Source organism: Ahaetulla prasina, chromosome 2 (assembly GCF_028640845.1).
Source record: "Ahaetulla prasina isolate Xishuangbanna chromosome 2, ASM2864084v1, whole genome shotgun sequence".
Taxonomy (NCBI): Eukaryota; Metazoa; Chordata; class Lepidosauria; order Squamata; family Colubridae; genus Ahaetulla; species Ahaetulla prasina.
Genome location: NC_080540.1, coordinates 55,325,643 through 55,341,740, shown reverse-complemented (window position 1 = coordinate 55,341,740; position 16,098 = coordinate 55,325,643). Strand labels below are relative to the sequence as shown.

The 16,098-nt window shown below is 37.6% G+C and overlaps 1 protein-coding gene across 9 annotated transcripts in view; it reads left to right on the top strand.

The window, feature by feature from the left end:
* FGD5 (FYVE, RhoGEF and PH domain containing 5) overlaps positions 1-16,098 on the top strand; it is a 180,803-nt gene that overhangs the window by 151,232 nt on the left and 13,473 nt on the right. For all 9 annotated transcript variants that reach the window (XM_058168634.1, XM_058168635.1, XM_058168630.1 and 6 more), the window contains exons 13-15: positions 8,784-8,867; positions 12,520-12,599; positions 15,221-15,320. In XM_058168634.1, coding sequence (XP_058024617.1) covers positions 8,784-8,867; positions 12,520-12,599; positions 15,221-15,320 — 264 coding nt within the window. The remainder of the gene's footprint in view (positions 1-8,783; positions 8,868-12,519; positions 12,600-15,220; positions 15,321-16,098) is intronic.

Below are 16,098 nucleotides of genomic sequence, written 5' to 3'. Positions count from 1 at the left end.
GGGGGAGCTCTTGTTCCTTGCCCCTGCCAACCTAGCATGCTCTCAAAAGCATGCAAATGCGAGTAGATAAATAGGTACCACTTCTGTGGGAAGGTAAGGGCGCTCCTTCACACTATGCCGTGGAAGTGTCTTCAGACAGCGCTGCCTTGTAACAGGGATGAGCACTGCCCCCTACAGTTGACAACAACTAGCGGAATAAAATTTGCAGGGACTCCTCTACATTTTACATTTTACCAATCACATATATACGACTGACTGAAGAACAATTAAAAGAGGGTAAAAACAATACAAATATTGAGATTTCTTTTACAAAAACAGCAAAAACAAAAATAACAGCCAAGAGCACTCATAAACACTTAAATTAACCATGAAACATGTTCTCCCATGCTATCAGGGCCTCAGACTCGATAGCAAAGCCATGTTTTTCATATCTTGTAAAAGGCCAGCAGAGTCAAAGCAAGTCTAATATCGGGGGGTGGGGGGGAGGAGTGGATATATTCCAGAGAGATGATATTTCTGCATATATGACTAAAACAGATTTAAACTATACTTCAGTTTTGCAGCCTAAAATTGTATTTACCTTCCTGACTGATATCACATTGCTGACTCATATTCAGCTAGTAACTGATCAGTTACAATTCCATATGTGTTACCCTGGTCCCCCAAAATAAGACATCCCCTGATAATAAGACCAATTGGGCTTTTGAACACATGGCAATAAGGCCAAGTGCTTATTTCAGGGTTCAAAAAACTATAAGACAGGGCCTTATTTTTGGGGAAACACAGTATTATAAGTCATGTATTCCTTGTCCCAGTGCAGAGATGGGTTTCAGCAGGCTCTGACCAGTTCTGGAGTACCGGTAGTGGAAATTTTGAGTAGTTTGGAGAACCGGTAGTAAAAATTCTGACTGGCCCCGTCCACATCTATTCTCTGCCTCCCAAGTCCTAGCTGATCAGGACGGAATGGGGATCTTTTATTTATTTATTTATTTATTTATTTATTCGATTTGTATACCGCCCTTCTCTCGAGGACTCAGGGCGGTTCACAGCCAGTAAAAAATACATATAATACAAGTTAAGAACAATATAAAAAACTGATTCAATTTATGGCCTAAAAACTAAAATAAGAATAAACCCCCGTTTAAAAGACTGCATTTAAGCTAGCCCCGCGCGATGGAACAGAAGAGTCTTCAGCTTGCGGCGAAAGGTCCGGAGGTATCCTTCCCCTGGAGTGGGGTGGGACTGGAGATTTTACAGTATCCTTCCTCTGCCACGCCCACCAAGCCATGCCATGTCACGCCCACCAAGCCACACCCACAGAACCGGTAGTAAAAAATTTTGAAACCCACCACTGTCCTAGTGTTGGCAAATCTTTTCGGCACCAAGTGCCGAAACGGGAGAGCGCACACACGCAGGGTAGCGCCGGAAACCAGAAGAGCAATACCTCAACACGCATGTGCACACCGGGAAACTGAGCTTCTAGTTTCTGGCATGCATGCGTGCACAAAGATGCACACATGTGCACATGAAGATGAGCCTCGGAAACCAAAAGTGGGCAACGGCTGGCGCGCCTGGAGAAATTGCTCTGCATGCCACTTCTGGCCTGCGTCCCATAGGTTTGCCATCACGGCCCTATCCTATATCCAATATTTTGATTTCCTTCTCCAAAATGGGGGAAATTGTATTTGTGTTTACAGGTGGTCCTAGCTTAACAAATGGTAATTGAGACCAAAATTTCCATCATTAAGTAATGCAATTGTAAAGCATGATGTCACGTAATTGCACTGCTTAGCAATAGTAATTCCAGCAGTTCCCAGTTACTGTCATTAAGCAAGGGTCACATGGGTCATGTGACTTCATGTGACCATGACTTCCATTTTCCTGCCAGCTTCCCCATTTGCTCGTGGGAAGCTGGCCAGGGAAGGATGGAAATCATGATCACATCACCTGGCACACTGCAAAAGTTGGAACTTCAAGGAGTGTTTTTAAGTACAGTTAGCAGTGTTGCAAGTTTGAACAGTTACTGAACATGTGGTCATTAATTAAGGTCTACCTGTATTACATTTACTTTCTTATTTGAAGCCCAGTTTTAGTCTATCAAGATAGTTTTGAATGTTATTTTTGAATGCTAGTTCTTAAGTAAATTGTTAGCTACCTACTTAATTTTGTGTTGTCAGAAAATTTGATTCCTTAAAAGGTTTAAAAGATTAAGAGCAAGTTCTGTGGCTCCCCACCTGATACCTCCCTCAATTTGATGAGGATCAATAGATGAGTATCTTTTTGAGTATGGTTTTCAAACTAGCTGCATAACTACTCAATAGATATAACATTCAGCTCATACTTAATTGTCAATTAAAATGTCAAGATAGATTATGTCTACATCATTCCCACAGTCTACTAAGTAAGTTATCCAATGCAAAATTGAGATAAGATTAGTTCTTAACCAATACATGCTGAATTGGAAAAATCATTACATTGTTTTCAATGCGTTTATGGTTCAAATACTTTAATATCTCCTCTAGAATCTTTCCAGGAATTCAACTAAATTTGAATTCAAATTTACTTTTTTCTATGTACTTAATTCCAGAGTATGTCAAATTATATTAATGACAGGAGGTCTCAAAGCATTCCTTTCTTCAGATACCAACTGCGGTGGCAAATTTACCAGTAGCAGGGGGGATTTTTTCCCTCTTGGTTGCTCTCTTTTCCTTCCTGAAGCATTGAATTAGGACCTTGAGATAGTTTTAGTTTCAATTATGTTTCCCTAGCTTTTTGTCATTCAAATTGCAAAGACAAAGTCGTTGCTATAAGCTGTGTGCGTTAAAATAAAAGGAAAACCATTTCTGAATGAAACGTGAATTTAGATTGTGTTGCAGTCAAAATTAGACTGGCTGTTCACTGCAGGGGGAAAAATAATTATCTCTTGGCAGTTGGAAATATTGCAAAAGCGAGTTCTTGTGGGATTTAATGGCACATGAATAAAAATATATATCAGTGACATCCTTTCCTGTTTTTCATCTCTTCTGCCAAAAATGAATAATACAGTTAGGCATCTCTATTGCTATGAGGTAAAATTTGGAGTAACAATGAATCATCAGAAATAAAACAGCCTGTGCGGTCTCATGCTTAGAACTGTGTTTACAAGTTTCAGGTAACAAAACTCCTGTTTTGTTGGAATATTATTCCACATTATTCCACGTGGTTGATCCAGAAGACAATTATAATAATTAAATTAAATATATCTATATTTTAATCTAATCTAATAATCTATAATAGACTGTTAGAATAATATTATTAAATTAAATATATCTATATTTTAATCTAATCTAATAATCTATAATAGACTGTTAGAATAGATTATTATTAATATAGAATAATAATCTAATTAGTAATCTAATAATTAAAATAATTTGCATAAAATATAAATACCTATGTTGCACAGCTGCAGAATAAATAGCAGTATATTTGGTATGGTACTAAAATAGAATGCATAAAGGGGCTTCCCTGGAAAGAACAGTTTCTAGGAATCATGATAAAAATCAGTGCATATGTTGGAAAGTTAGACCTTCGTATAGCATATATCACAGAATGTCTTCCAGAAAGTTTTTTTTTAATAGTGATGTTTGTATAGAAGTGGTATGGTTTGGGATAATCACATATTTCTTAAAATAGTTTAAAAATAAAAAAGATAGTTTAAAAAGTGAAATCTTTAGCAATAGATTTCACTTCAGAACTACCTGTATTCAATATGATAATAGCTAGAAAGAGTCTAATTTAATTTTTTAATGACATAGATCCGTGATGGCAAACCTATGGCACGCATGTCACAGCTGGCACGCAGAGCCCTCTCTGCAGGCACGCGACCCATCGCCCCAGCTCAGCTCTGCCGTGCATGCGTGTGTGCATCTCACCAGCCAGCTGGTTTTCGGGTCTCTGCTGCGCACGCATGGCAGGCTGGGCACATGTGGGAGATGCCCGTTCATGCACAAGGGGGCGCATGGAGGGCATGTGCGTGCATTGTATCATGGGTGTGCACATGTGCGCGTGCTTTTGTCAGTGAGTGCCAAAAAGATTAGCCATCACTGACATAGATCATAGGAATTTGTCCTGAGAAGCATTTAAATAATTGACCTTATGTATGATTACTTTGAAGTAAGCCCTATTGAACTTTGCAGATTCAAGATTCAAGAGGGATGCGGTGGCTCAGGGGCTAGGACGTTGAGCTTGTCGATTGAAAGATCAGCAGCTCAGCGGTTCAAATCCCTAGTGCAAAGCTGGCTGAGGAACTCTGGGAGTTCAAGTCCACAAGTCTTACAGGGACCAAGGTTGGAGACCCCTGCTATAGACTATGCAAAAGAGATAATCAACCAGCCCCAAAGAGAAAAAGACTCCAGGACCTCTCCACCAGTAATCAGCACTCAGGTCAGCATAGATTAACTCCAAGGTCAACTTCAGACCAGCACTCAACTAAGGAAGAAACTGCCAAAGAGCCATCAGTAAACAGCCCAACCAAAGAATTTCTAAGACCCACGCAGACAGGCAAGCCACCAGAAAATAAACTGACAGCAAACAACACTCCTTACTAGCACTGATGATGTTACCTAGTTAGGGTAATGAAATGTTCAAGGAAACAAGCAGGCTCAGAGAGCACCAAGGACCCCTCAAACAAAATAGAATAGAATAGAATAGAATTGTTTACTGGCCAAGTGTGATTGTCACACAAGGAATTTGTCTTGGTGCATACGTTCTCAATCTACATAAAAGAAACAATCAATTTCAATATAAATCATAAGGATACAAGCAACAAAGTTACAGTCATACAGTCATAAGTGGAAGGAGATGGGTGATGGGAATGATGAGAAGATTAATAGTAGTGCAGACTTAGTAAATAGTTTGACAGTGTTGAGGGAATTATTTGTTTAGCAGAGTGAGGTCGTTCGGGAAAAAACTGTTCTTGTGTCTAGTTGTTCTGGTGTGCAGTGCTCTATAGCATCGTTTTGAGGATAGGAATTATTTTCACAGCCCTCTTTTTGACTCGTGCAGTATACAGGTTCTCAATGGAAGGCAGGTTGGTAGTAATTGTTTTTTCTGCAGTTCTAATTATCCTCTGAAGTCTGTGTCTGCATAAAATCTGCATTCAAATGGTAGGTTAATATTGACCATATTTAAAAAGCAAACAGGTACCTTTAGACAAAACCCATCCCCCAGGATAACTCCTAAATTTTCTCTTTAGATAGGATTTCAGGTTGATATTGAAAAGAAAGATGTTGTGGAGAAAGACTAGCTGAGCCAGGGGGCTCAAGCATGGAATTAGTGTAGAATATTTAGGGAGACACAAGAGAGCAAGAAGCCCCTTGAATGCAGCTGAAACTTATCTCACCTGACCCAGGTGTAGACTGCCAGCCTTGGAAGATTTCTGTGAAAGTAGCTAATTGAACTCATCCTATGTAAATCTTGTGGTTCACGCACAACAGGTGTATTCCTGATATTCTATATATAGGGCACTGCTGGTCAGCAGTTACAGCATGGATCTAGATAAATACACAGTCTAACTAGGTATGAAGCAATTTTAATTTAGTTTTAAGCATTGTACAGAATAAGCTATTTATTTTAGAGAAACTTCAGTATTGACTTTCAGCATCGTCAATTAAAAAGAGACCCAAGGACTGAGCTCAGCTTTCCCTGCTGCAAAAATTCAACAAAAATAAAGCAACACCAACAGAATAAAACCAGGTTACTAGCAAAGACATCTTGGTCCATTTGTTAATAATGTACAGAAATGTGTGTAATGCTCTTGAAATAACATGGAAATAGTGCACAAAGACAAACACAATCTCTTCAATACACATGTTTTATATTAGATACTCAAAACTGACATGAACATTTAGCAACATCATTCCTCTCCTGGCTAGCTCAACAGCATTAATTTGAATTTCCTAGTAGCTAGTCATGACTTGAGACATTAGGTACATTTCCCTAAATGTGAAGACAAAACAGATGGGAAATCACTCTAACAGGCAATTAACAAACACAACCATCATTAATGTTTAATAAAACCAAAGGATAATAATCATGGCTGCCATAGCAACAGTGCAATAGGGTAGCTCCCATTGTCATCACTAACGCAAAATATCTTGTGTTTTGTAGAACTTTTTAATATATTTTTTTCTTTGCAAACAACAAGCAGAATGTATAGCCAGGGCATAATGCAGTGCATACTGGGGAAAGCCTGACAATCCTTCATGCAAACTAATTTTATGGGATGGCAGGGTGCCCTTCATTAGCTATCTCTTCTGTGACCTAAATTGACCTCATACTAGGTGGCTGCATTAATAGGCAAGGAAAAGGGCATAGCCTTCTCAGTAATTAAGTAAACACTGCATATTCAAAGAAGGCTACAACCTAATTTTTATCTCTGTTTTCTACAGTGAAATCATCTTATTTTAAAAGCTACTTTAATAACTGTATAAATCAAGACATGTGTGTGGCTTCGTAACAAAATTAACTTCTCTTGATATTCTTCCTGTGACATTTCCTCCTAGAAAGCCACATTTAATCTTTTTTGTTATAGCAACCCAGGGAAATTCATTTTTGTGATCTATTCTTTAATAGCTAAGAGTCGGGTTTCTTCCTCCCTTGACCTTGCCAATTCCCAATTTACGAGAAACTATCCTAGATTTAGCTTTGTAGAGGTGTTCGGTCCTTGCGGTACTGGAATCAATATAAAATCACAAGGCAGGGTCAGATACTGTGATTATTAAATTAATATTGGTAGGAGGAGTAATTTACAAAGCAATACATAAATGTGACACAACCTTCCTTGAGAAGCCTTTGGTTATTTTTTTTATATATATATATATATAGAAAATCTGTATTTGCTGACATAGAAAAAAATAATCTTCTGGGACAGTAATAAGTGAAGAATAGAAAGTAGATGAATAAAGGAGATGAATAATGTAAATTCAGACTAAAATTCAGACTATGTTTAGTAGCAGTACTTTTACAGGCAGTGTTCATATATACCTGTCAAGTATAAGATGAAGCTCCATGTAGCTTTATGATAGGAAGAGCCCTCAGCCAGTCCAGCAGCCTACTAATAATTTCAATAGACTGTTTTCTTTATCAAGCATCTCTTTCTTTCAACTATTCCATCTCCATCTTCTCCAAATCTGTAATAGGAAGTTCTTCCATCTTCTAGAAAATACACAGTGGATGCATTTGCTATAACTTTTTCAGCAGAACAGGATAGCATTGCAAAGTAGACTTATAAAATAATTAATTACAGAGATTAATGGAAGGGTTCCCCGTGTGCCTGAGGAATTCTGGGAGTTGAAATCTACATATCTTAAAGGCTCTGAGATTGAGAAGCACTGGTCTATATGAAATGGCTGAGGGGAATCACTGGGAATTTTGGAGCAAGAAGCTACCAATATTTAGTTGACATTCCGCTCTATTTCTCCATAATACCTAAATCAAAAGAGGCTGTGTTGTGTCAGAACTGTGTAACATGTCTGGGTGCAGTGATAGGTGGATGTTAGCCAGTAAACATCTACTGATTTTGTGGGAGGGACTTTTCCCGTGCTTGGAATTTGGGGAATTGATCTGTTCTGCAAGGCTTGCACTCCCTCAGAAAGAATAGCAATAGCACTTAGACTTATATATCATATTGCCCCCAATAATCTGAGTCCTCATCTTACCAACCTCGGAAGGATGGAAGGCTGAGTCAACCTTGAGCCCATGAGATTTGAACTGCCAAACTTCTGGCAGCCGGCAGTCAGCAGAAGTATTCTAAATATTGCACCACCACGACTCAGAATAAGAATAATAGGCTAGGGATGCCTATTATTAATTCTGTTCAATATGCATTCAATGCCTGTTCATGGATAAGGATAGCCAAGCTATAACTGTTCATACATTGGTAACCTCACATTTAGATCATTTACATGGAGCTACCTTTGCACTTGGTCCAAATGTTGGATTTGGTGCAGATTACACAGCCAAATTGTTGGCCTGGCCACATTCACCATAACGCATTTCTTGAAACAATTTCATATTGGCCACTTAACTATCAAGTCAGGTTTAGGGACATGGATATTTCTCAGATTGCTGCTGACCTTATAATTGATTGATTGATTCGATTTCTATAGCTGTCCATCTCAATGACTTTGGGTGGCTTGCCATTCAAAAAGATTTGGCCAGCCATTGAGATTCTCTGCTTCATCTAGTGAGGATGGTTGATTCTCATGAGCTGACCCTATCCATGGTACTTACCCACACTTTGGAATGCTGGAAGAATAATTCATTTTTCTTTATATTGTTTTAATCTATTTTGTATATATTTTATTGTTACTTTTATTGTACACTTCTTTGAGATGCTTTGGCAAAAGGAGGGATATATAAGTATATTGGGTAAATAAGATAAACAAACAATGGATTTTACGCTAATTTGTAATAAATCCAAAACAAAGAATAATGTCACAACTTAATATTTCTATGCTTCTAAGACATGACTAGAATAATAATGGCTTGCTATCTATCTATCTATCTATCTATCTATCTATCTATGATCTATTTCAAATAAAATTTGTTAGTCACTACATTCAATACAACTGTTTGGCTCAGTCCGTTGTATTAAATAGACATGTACTGGTTTGTGCTTTGCCATTCCTGCCATGTTGCCATCTCTGAAGAAACATTCTGAGACTAGAGTTTCACTAAGGCCAGCATCAGCATGGACTTGTTTCAAGATTACATACAATTGATTTTATTTTTTCTTCATACAGATGAATGACGTCCTGCTGTATACATATCCCCAGAAGGATGGCAAATATCGCCTTAAAAACACATTGGATGTGTCGGGAATGAAGGTAACATACCAATAAAGGAGAATACGTCTATTATTATATTTTGTTCATTTAAAACTTCTTTATTTTGAATAAAACTAAACTAAAATGGAACACATATACTGTCCAATCTGGATTCCTTTCTTCCTTTCTCCATAACTACTAGAATTTGTTAATGCTATAGGAGAAAGGAACTTCACAATCAATCACTGTGTAGTGAAGAGTTCTGCTGAATTTGCAGAATTCAAAATGCAGAACACAAAAAATAATATTTAGATAAGAATTTTCTGGAACATTATGATGATTGATCTTCTACTTTACTATTTATCTCCACCTGATTCACCATCTTTTACACAATTTAAAAAATTTGATCAGAGGGGAATCAGCAGACTGATTCTGACAGCGGCTGCAAAGAAATAAAAAACACAACCAAGCAATGAATACCATTTCAGTGTAATTCATTTCTAGTTTAAAAATAAGTATTGCTTTTTCACAATCATACTTAACACTTCAATTAATCATACTTTATTTATTTATTTGTTTATTTGTTTATTTATTTATTTAAATTATCACACAGTATATATAAGCATAAGCATGAAATAACTATACAATATATAGGTGTATATATATAAGTATGAATATGTAATAACTAAATTAATTGGATATAACGAAAGGAAACAATACTTAATACTTAATCATACCTGACTCTTCAATTACCAATGATTTCCTGCTTTAAGAAAAAATAAAGCTTATCCAGAAAACGATAAACCAGTGACCAGCCTCACTTTGTTGTCCTGTGAAAACACTGTAAAAATAGTTAATTTTATTGTTTTGTAATCATTCTGGTAATGTTTCTGGATTAATAGAACCCAATATAAATTGGGACAAACTCGTATAATCTGGGGGAAAAGGAGAAGGGGATGGCAAAGGTTGAAATGATTACTGTATTTTTAGGACTATAAGATGTATTGGAGTATAAAACGCACCAAGATTACGAAGAGGAAAACAAGAAAAAAAAGTTTTTGGCCTCCGCTTGTCTGGTTTTTGCCCTCCCTGGCCCCCAGAAGCACTCTGCAGGCTTCCCAAACCCTCTGCATGTCCTGTTTTTGCAAAAAAACTCAGGCCGTTTTTGGCCTCCTGAATGCCCAACGCCCCCCCACGCATCCCATTTTTGCCTTCCCCAGCCCCAGGAGCACTCTGCAGGCCTCCCAAACCCTCTGTATGTCCCTTTTTGTGAAAAACAGGCCTGTTTTTGGTGAAAACAGGACATGCAAGGCAGGGTTTCAGGAGGCCAAAAATGGCCGTATATGGTCTATAAGGCACATTGACATTTCTACCCACTTTTTTTGGGGGGGAGGTGCATCTTATACTCCAAAAAATATGGTAGATAATGTCATTGACTCAACGAACATGAATTTAGACAAACTCTGGGAGACAGCAGAGGACAGGTGAGCCTGGAGTGCTATGGTTTCATATGGTTGTGAAGAGTTGGATACAATTTAGTGACTGAACAACAATATATAGTCTGGATTAATTGCAAAAGCATATAGTCTTCTGCAGCATTTTTATCATCAAACTGTAATATTGAATGTGACCAAAAAGGATAATAATGATCATGTTTAAATAATTTGATATAAATTCAATTTAAAAGTGATTTCCCTGTGTATTTTTGAGTGTGACTTGTAGCACAGGCCTCATATGCAAATTATTGTTGTTGTTGCTGTTACTACTACTACTACTACTACTACTATAGTATTATTAAAATTGATATGCTGCCTGACTGTTAGTGGCTCAGTGTGGCTCAGTATGTACAGGGTTTTTTACCTCTGACTTAGTGATTTATTTTGGCTTAAGCAAAGCAGTAACTGAAGAGCTGGCTAGGTGTTGATAACAGATGCAGTCACACCTCTTTGGAAAAGGGACTCAGTGCTCATCAAATTAAAGTGTAATTTTAATTGAGGCTACATAAGAATCCGGCCTGATAATTTTCAACAATGTTTGTGTTGTGAATTTTGAATCCTGAAAACAGTTACTAATACTTCAGAAAATAGGGATGGGATTTAGAAATACTTTTATAGTATTTAAAATTAAATTGAGGTGAAGCAACAAGATTGAACAGAATAAAAAGGAAAAAATATAGACAAAAAAATATCAGATCTACCAGCACAGCATGAAGGATTACTAACTTGGCAAATATCCCATAAAATGGATCTCTAGATTGCAATTAGTCACACAAGCTAAACATTATTCAATAATCAGATATGATTGTAAAAGGATGATTTTAGTGTTATTAAAGACTTGAAGTTCACAAAAAAAGCAATAATCAGTAGTAGTATACAAGTAGAAAGATTAAAAGAAAAATATAATATGAAAAATAAGTTGTGTCAGAAAAATGTTGAAGAAATTTATTACATTTAATAAGAAGAAAAGACTTAATGGGAACACAGTCACAATCTTCAAAAAGCAAAACAATTGCCACAATAATAAAATGTTTTAACTCTGATTGGTGCACTACATCTGATGGATTAAACTTTCAGGAAGGTGAGTTTCATTGAACATTAGAATAAACTTCTTAATAGTAAGAGCACTTCAGCTATGGAATCATTTATCTATTCTAAACAAATGACTGGATTTTTTTTTTAGTTGAGAGAATTCGTCAAATAGATGTTTCAAACAGAAGTTTGGATATGTTCTGCTATACTAGGCCTGCCTGCATTGAGCTGGGCTTTGGACTAGATGCACAAGATTCTCTTACCTCACCCCTACCACCAGGCTCTGAGTTTATGAAAAAAGACGTGAGATCAAGGATCATATTTATTCCAATAAATGAGACAGGTGATTCAAGTCATAAATTGTCATTTGAGCAGGACAAACATACAAGTTTTCTTTACAGAATGTGCCTTCATAGTCTCTCATTTTGAGATGTGGTGAGTCAATTTTTTGTTCCACATCAGTGGTGGTATTCAGCCAGTTCATACCGGTTCACGGGGCCTATTCGTCCGCCCCAGCATAAAGACATCCTATTTAGCCACGTTTTTGAGGCCGGGTGCATGCTCGGAAGGCGCGCGTGTTAGCCAAGCGCATCTGCGGAAAGCTGCGCACATGCACGGAATGTGCGCACATGCGCAAAGTGATCGAGAGTGCACGCAGCGAACTAGTGGTAAGAATATGTGAATCTCACCACTGTTCCACATCTTTCGTGGTCATATATTAAAACCTCAATCTTCGTGCTCCTAGGGCATGAAAGAAACTTCCACTTTCTTTAAGATATCCATCACTTTAATATCGTAAAGAGAAGCTCAACTCTATGTGGATCAGTGGTGGGTTTCAAATTTTTATTACCAGTTCTGTGTGGTGGGCATGGCATGGCTTGGTGGGCGTGGCAGGGGAAGGACACTGTAGAATCTCCATTTCCACCCCACTCCAGGGGAAGCTTACTGCAAAATTCCCATTTCCTCCCGATCAGCTGGAACTTGGGAGGCAGAGAATAGATGGGGGCGGGGCCAGTCAGAATTTTTACTACCGGTTCTCTGAACTACTCAAAATTTCCACTATCGGTTCTCCAGAACTGGTCAGAACCTGCTGAAACCCACTTCTGATGTGGATGTCCTAAGAAACATTTGCAAAGAATAGCATGTTACTTTTGGTACTTCAGACAAATGCCATTTCATTTTAGGTCAGCCGTCCAGCAACGAAAAAGGCTCAGAACGTTCTGAAGATTGAATATGCTGAAAACTGCCTAACTCTGTCTGCAAGGTAGGCTATGTTGTACCAGTATTCAGTCATTTGTTTTTATTGAATTTGTGGGCTGACACATTTGTTCCCCAAGATCTCATTAATGTCTTGCTATATTTAAACTCCAATAATGTCCATGGTGTTCTATTGGATAACACTCAATGTTTGACCATAAAATAAGCATCCATTTTAACTGAAGATACAGCAATTTCTATGTTCCTCAGATGCCAAAAGCACTTCAGAAGTACTTAGACATAAAAGGAAAAGTAGAAAATCTATTTCTAATAGACATATGGCCTGCTTCTTCATCTTTTTGTAACTGTTTTTTTCCTGTCATGCTTTGTCTGCTTCTCTGCTTATAAGTTCACTTGTCAAATTGTGTCCCTGAGGTGATTGGAGGGCTAATGAAATGAAATAATTAGCCAATTCTACTCAGTGGGTTTAAATGCATTTTTATAGCACTTAAATGACAGAAGGAAGATTAAAAACTTTGCTGACAACTTAATGGGGTCCCTGTTTAAAAGAAACCATTTTAATGAATTAGCCATTATCAAAATCAGAAAGAGCATGCGGTTGAGGACAAAGAAAATTTTGCTGTGTTACTCTGCCTCTTCCACCTGAAGGAAGGTTTGATGCCTGTGCTTTTATTTTCTAATTACTTGCTTCATTTTACTTAAATAATCTGGGCAGTAATATCAATTATAGAACAGGAAACAAAACAGCCCCAGTTGAATATATGCAGGTAATTCTCAACTTATGACCACAATTAAACCCAAAATTTCTGTTGCTAAGTGAGACTTTTGTTAAGTGAGTTTTGCCCCATTTGAAAAAATGGTCAATAAGTCATTTTTCACACTCCCTGAGAAGCAATGCCCAAAGTCATTGGGTCTCAGGTCCTTAACAGAGGAAACTTGGATTGCGATATAAATAAAATACTTTATGCCACAAGACTTGAAATTTTGGGCTTAGAAAACTTAGAACTATGCCGACTTGAGTCTGACCTAAGCATAGTACATAAAATTATCTACCACAATGTCCTACCTGTCAATGACTACTTCAGCTTCAACCACAACAATACATGAGCATACAATAGATTCAAACTCAAGGTAAACCACTCCAAACTTGATTGCAGAAAATATGACTTCAGTAACAGAGTGGTCAATGCCTGGAATGCACTGCCTGACTCTGTAGTTTTATTCCCAAATCCCCAAAACTTTAAGCTTAAACTGTCTACTCACCCCATTCCTAAGAGGTCTGTCCTAATATTCCTTTTTACTTACTCTTTTTATGTATCTAAATCATGTTTATACTTTTACTTGTTATCTTATACATGATTGACAAATAAATAAAATAAAAAAAAATAAAAAAAATAAATATGACATAAGGCCTTCTTCATGCTTTAAGGAATCTTCAGAATTTCCTGAATCTTCAGATTCTTCAGGAATCTGCATTTATTCCCACCCTACTTTTTAAATGAATTAAACTTAACACACCCTACCACTTGACAATTGACAGGGATGTGGCAAGGGTGATGACAAGTATTCAGATGGTGCCCATTAGACAAAAGAATTAAACTGAGTTGACATTTCAACATACAAAAGATAAAATCAGAACACAACACTAACTGAGGCCTCTGCTGGTTCTCAAAGTAAACAGTGACCTCTAATGACCAGTTTCCAAAAATATGTGTCTATATTTTCCACTTTTCTAATCCCTTTGTATTATTATTTGTATTAGGTTTACAACCCTTAATGCCAAAAAGGAATTAAGGGTTATAAACCTAATCTTGTGTAGCTTCTTCTCCAGTAATATTACACTACTAATCAGAGCATACAAAACATTTGCTAGACCAATTCTCGAATACAATTCTCGTCTGTCTGGAACCCGCACTGCATATCGGACATTAATACAATTGAATGTGTCCAGAAATATTTCACAAGAAGAATCCTCCAATCCTCTGCTCACAACAAAATACTGTATGCCACCACACTTGAAATTTTGGGCTTAGAAAATTTAGAACTATGCCGCCTTCGGCATAGCTCATAAAATCACCTGCTACAATGTCCTTTCCTGTCAATGACTACTTAAGCTTCAACCACAACAATACACGAGCACACAATAGATACAAACTCAAGGTAAACTGCACCAAACTCGATTGCAGAAAATATGACTTCAGCAACAGAGTGGTCAATGCCTGGAATGCACTACCTGACTCTGTAGTTTCATTCCAAATCCCCAAAATTTTAACCTTAGACTGGCTACTGTTGACCTCACCCCATTCCTAAGAGGTCTGTAAGGGATGTGCATAAGCGCACCAGCGTGCCTACTGTCCCTGCCCTAATGTTCCCTTTAATTGTATTCATTTTATATATTCAATTCATGCTTATACTTATATATATTATCTAATACGTATTCGACAAATAAATAAATAAAATAAATATTTGAAAAAGCATATTAAACTGTGTAGAATGTAAGGGCAGTGCTCATTTTCTATTTGTCAGCTTTTGGGAAATAAACATTTCAGAGTTCTCTGTTGCTTGAGAAACAGAGACAAGGCCGGCATACCTATAAAGAAAATGCATTCATTAAATAATAGCAGGTTGTAATTTGGATCAAGCTGACTCCTTCCTTTCTCTCGGCAGCTCATGCTCTGAAAGGGACGAGTGGTACAGCTGCATCAGCAGAAGCATCCCAGAAGACCATGGGGCTCACAGTGGAGGTGGCTTTCACAACAGTGTTGAAGTAAGAGAGCATCCCCCCCCCCGCTGCTCCCCAGTTCTGTGACCTATATGAATAGAATTAGGAAAAGAAGTCCTGCTTGGTCAGACATTTAGTTTATTTTTAATTTTTTTTAGCAAAGCTGAAGGCCAAAAGCTACTGCAATACTATATATGTGTGTGTGTGTTCCTTATTCAGCTAACTGAGGTTACTGCTGGAATCCCAAAGGTGCTTTTTTTCAGTAGCCAACTGGACTTCATTGTTTTTTCTTTTGAAGACATTTCGCTTCTCATCCAAGAAGCTTCTTCAATTCTGACAGGATAGAGTGGGGAATGGAAGGATTTATATTCCATGCAGACAGCTGGTCATTTGCATCCTTTTAGAGGGGCGTTGAAGCACTGGAAGCTTTCTCTATGTCCTCAGGGTCACCTGAGTACATGCTCCTGGTTTCTGCAGTCTGCAATTTTTTTTCCTCTGGAAATCCATTCCTACTCCCACACCTTTCAAACGGTGTTCATCCCAAATTGTATAGCTAAAAGACTGTAGAGATTTTCAGTCATCCAGGTCATGGTTGTTCCAAAGGTATTTTTTCAGGAGGCAATTGGACTTCTTGTTTTTTTTCTTTTGAAAAAGAAAAAATTCTCTTTGAATGGTGTGGGAGTAGGAATGGATTTCCAGAAAAAAAGTTGCAGATTACAGGAACCAGGACCTAAGGACCAGGTGACCCTCTAAAAGGATGCAAATTACCAGCTGTCTTCAACGAATATAAATCCTTCCATTCCCCACTATCCTGTCAGAGCTG